Raw genomic sequence first — 3924 nt, 5'->3', positions numbered from 1 at the left:
TTTTCTGAAAGCTTAATTTTTCCTGATTTCAAAAATATATGACATCGTATGATTCGTATTAAAATATTGAACAGAAAATGGTCAAAAACCTTTTTTTACTTAAGAGTCTCAATATTTCTATGGTTTCAACTGTTGATGAGCCTTTCTATAACAAGAGCAGTGTCCTTCCGTCAATCTGATTATTTCTATGCTTTTCACTTATTTCTACAAATATCGAATCTATATTTATTTTATACAAATACTTTCGAAAAGATGAACGAACTTGGAAAAAGTTTCCTAGGTAGCTCGAACACAGTTTCAAATATTCATCTATTGAAATATCGAGAAGAGGTGTCGACTGTGCATTGTGCAATTGTTGTTATTATTAGGTTAAATATTAGTTCTTGTTTGTCCCTTCGTAATTAAAATGTTGAGTTCAATCATATATGCATTGTTTCATATGCTGTTTAAAATGGATTGGTACTTGTGCGTATTGATTCTGGAGACCTATGTGCAGGCCCGACGAGAGGGCGGTACAGCCGGTACAAATTACCGGGGCCCGGGCTCATGGGGGGCCCGGGCTCGAGCTCCAGCAACAAGAATTTTTTCATTGATATTTATAATTACATAAAAAAAATGGAACTGATGAAGATTGTGTGATTCCTTTCAATCTTATAAAACAACAATGTAAACATTCAAGATTGTCCATGCTATTAGATAGCCTACATAGGCAATCTTGAATACATAAATCAGTACAACATTGCCTAAAGTATTGACCCGCTTCAGCTCTACGCTCTGGTCACGTTCCCGCCCCTATCGTCAATTCAACGTAGATCGTTTCGTTTACTGAATTTTCGGGGAATCCCTGACCTGATCGATGTTCATTGTCATTGTTGTCAACCGAATTCGTTGCTTGCTATTCTATTAGTGAATATTTCTCCGAGTTCATACTCATATTGATTGGATATTGGATTATCGTTAGTGTGTTTTGTGAAGTACGTTGTTTGGAATAATCTGAATGAAGGTAAGACACATCAGTATTCAGCAAAAGCATAAAGCATACATAAAACGGGTGAGTTTGTTTCAATGAACGTCAGAACTTTATACTTTGACGCGTGCAAATGAACGTCATATTTCCGTACACATAGAAATCTTTGAAGCTGATACCTTCAATACCATTTTCATTACCTTTAGTCCAAAATCCGTCTGTAGTACTGTAGTATTATTGCGCTCTTCGGTTTCTTGCTGAAAACCAAATTTTTATGTTTATTTATAATAAGGAGAATATACCGGATGGTTCAAAAGTCTGGAAACGGTGAAATTATGTCGCGCACAGGTGGAAAATCTGAATTCTGATACTGGGGTCTTCAGTTATTCCCAGTGAGAATAGAATCAGTGTATTCAGCAAAAATTTTACAACCGCATTGGTCGAAACCAAATTTTTTTGTCCATTTTTGGGCCCTATGCAGCGTTTTTTGATCGAAAATCCGGGGGCGTTCATTCAGATGAGGATGCAAAAATTTGTATTTTGATACTGATATATAGTTGAAATCTGTGATATAGACGATATTTCATTAAAAAAAAACAAGTGAACGGATTTTGTTCCGAAAAAAAATAGAAAATACAAGCTTCTTTTTTTTTCTTCCCCTAGCAGAAAACCGATGAGTGCAGTAATTCTGCAGCCGGATCTCGTACTACTTCACACTTCATGCTCTACATTTATTTGATTTTGCCAAAAAAATTCATTATGAGATGGTTGTTTTTCATGCAGTTTGCAGTATAGTATGTATTACTTAAACAAACCAAAGTGTCCTACTAATTTTAAAATGTGGAACTGAATGAAATGTGAAAAGCGCCTTTTCAGTTAAATAAACTCACCGAAAACGAAGATGGTTGTCTAATAAATATCAATTTATTTTAATAGATGAGTTATCATCATAAATCTGGCTCCCAAAAACGTAAAGAGCAACAGCAGAAGTTGGAGCACATGAGAAAAGGAAGAAGAACTCTTGAAAACCTTGGGTTTACTACCTCAAAAGTAACTCCAGGCATTTCAAAAGTGAATGAAACCTGTGATGAAGTTTCAGAAACCTCCAATATATCATCGCCTGGTCCTGTACCTTCACCTTCAAGCCCCATTTCCAGTAGTTCTGTTGGGCAAAACGATGATCTCCTACGAAGTGGAATCATTTCAAACGCAGTTAAAGTTGATAGCAATCAAGATAAATATGAATATCGATAGTGGAGTACACTTCGATATAGGAAATTTGAGAAACGTTACTCCCGTCATTATTGAAGAAGCTGTGAGAAAAGGACCTGAACCCATTCCATCACAACTTCCTCCTGATAGCAACGGAATGCCATTTCCCAAATATCTATTAAATTTAAACATGAAAAATGGGGAGGTTGTATCAAGAGACTGGCTAACTTCCTCGAGGCAAGCACTGTTCTGTTTTCCCTGTAGGTTATTCAATAAAGCAACAAGGTCACAACATTCTTCTCGGTTTGTAACTGAATATGGTTGGAGTCCTACAAATTTCTACAGAAAATTGTATAACAGAATTCCTGAACATGAAAATAGTATCGGTCATCGATCATCATACCTAGAGTGGCGGGGTATAGAACAAAATATTTTCAATAAAAAGAATATCGATAACTTAGTATTGAAATCTTTAGAAAAAGAGAAAGAGAAGTGGAAAGAACTATTGCAAAGATTTCTTCAAGTGATTCTATTTTTATCTGAAAGAGGACTAGCATTAAGAGGATCATCTATATAGTTTGATTGGTAATCCAAACAATGGCAATTTTCTTGGTACATTGGAGTTGCTAGCAAATTATGATACCATATTAGCAGAGCATCTAGATGCTGTTAAAGATTCTCAAGAAACTAAGAAACGTATGCAAGTACACTATCTCTCAGCCGAAATTCAAAATGAATTCATTTCACTTTGTGCTGAACATGTTATGGAAAAAATTTTAAACGAGAGAAAGCTGGCGAAATATTTTTCTTTAATCGTCGATGCTACCCCTGATAGTTCTCATGACGAACAAACAACGTTTATATTACGTTATGTCTGGCTGAATGAAGATGGCAAATACCAAGTGTTTGAAAGATTTTTAGAATTCATCAACTGTAATAAAAAAACTGGGGAAGATATAGCAAACATGATTTTAGAAAATTTGAAAAAGCGCAATATTAGCATAGAAGATTGCCGTGGACAAGGATATGACAATGGAAGCAACATGAGCGGACAATATAAAGGCGTGCAGGCAAGGATCCTGGCCCTCAATCCCCTTGCCATATGGTCTCCTTGTGCTTGTCATAGTTTGAACTTATGTGGTGTCCATGCAGCAGAATGTTGTCCCCAGGCTGTTACATTTTTTGGAATAATCCAAAAGCTGTACAATATATTTAGTGCTAGTCCTTCCAGGTGGGAGATTTTAAAAAATAAAATAGATGTATCCCTGCATTCTCTTTCTACAACTCGCTGGTCAGCTAGAGTAGAAAGTGTCAAACCGGTCTGCAACAAGTTGCCCGGAATAAAGGATGCAATTCTAGAGGTATTTGAGCTCAATTTGACATCAGAAGTGCGAATTGAATTGAATGGTATTTTATCATATTTGGGATCATTTGAATGTCTCTTAATGGCTTCAACGTGGCTGAAAGTACTTACAGCTATCAACTATAGAAGTGTTATTCTTCAAACGGAATCCATAACTTTGGACATTGGAACCGAAAATTTGAAGTCTTTGCTGGAAGATCTTAATATTATAAGAAATAGTTGGTCGAAAATATTGAATGAATGTAGAGAAGTAGCAAAAAATTTAGAAATGTCAACCGAAATGCCTACGTCCGTGAAGAGGAAACGCAAAAGAAAGCAATTTTTTGACGAAACGAATTCAGAACAGGATTTTTCATCAGAACTTAGTGGGGAGGATTACTTC

At 35.9% G+C, this 3924-nt stretch overlaps 1 protein-coding gene across 1 annotated transcript; it reads left to right on the top strand.

The window, feature by feature from the left end:
* The first annotated feature begins 499 nt into the window (after positions 1 to 499).
* Positions 500 to 2741, top strand: LOC123670599. The gene is made up of 2 exons (XM_045604106.1): positions 500 to 1003; positions 1904 to 2741. The coding sequence occupies exons 1-2, from the start codon at positions 998 to 1000 to the stop codon at positions 2219 to 2221; spliced, it is 324 nt and encodes a 107-aa protein (XP_045460062.1). The 5' UTR covers positions 500 to 997; the 3' UTR covers positions 2222 to 2741.
* The last annotated feature ends 1183 nt before the right edge of the window (positions 2742 to 3924 follow it).

This window comes from Harmonia axyridis, chromosome 1 (assembly GCF_914767665.1).
Source record: "Harmonia axyridis chromosome 1, icHarAxyr1.1, whole genome shotgun sequence".
NCBI classification, from domain to species: Eukaryota; Metazoa; Arthropoda; class Insecta; order Coleoptera; family Coccinellidae; genus Harmonia; species Harmonia axyridis.
The sequence above is the reverse complement of the archived record's forward strand: the minus strand, read 5'-3'. Positions and strand labels throughout refer to the sequence as shown.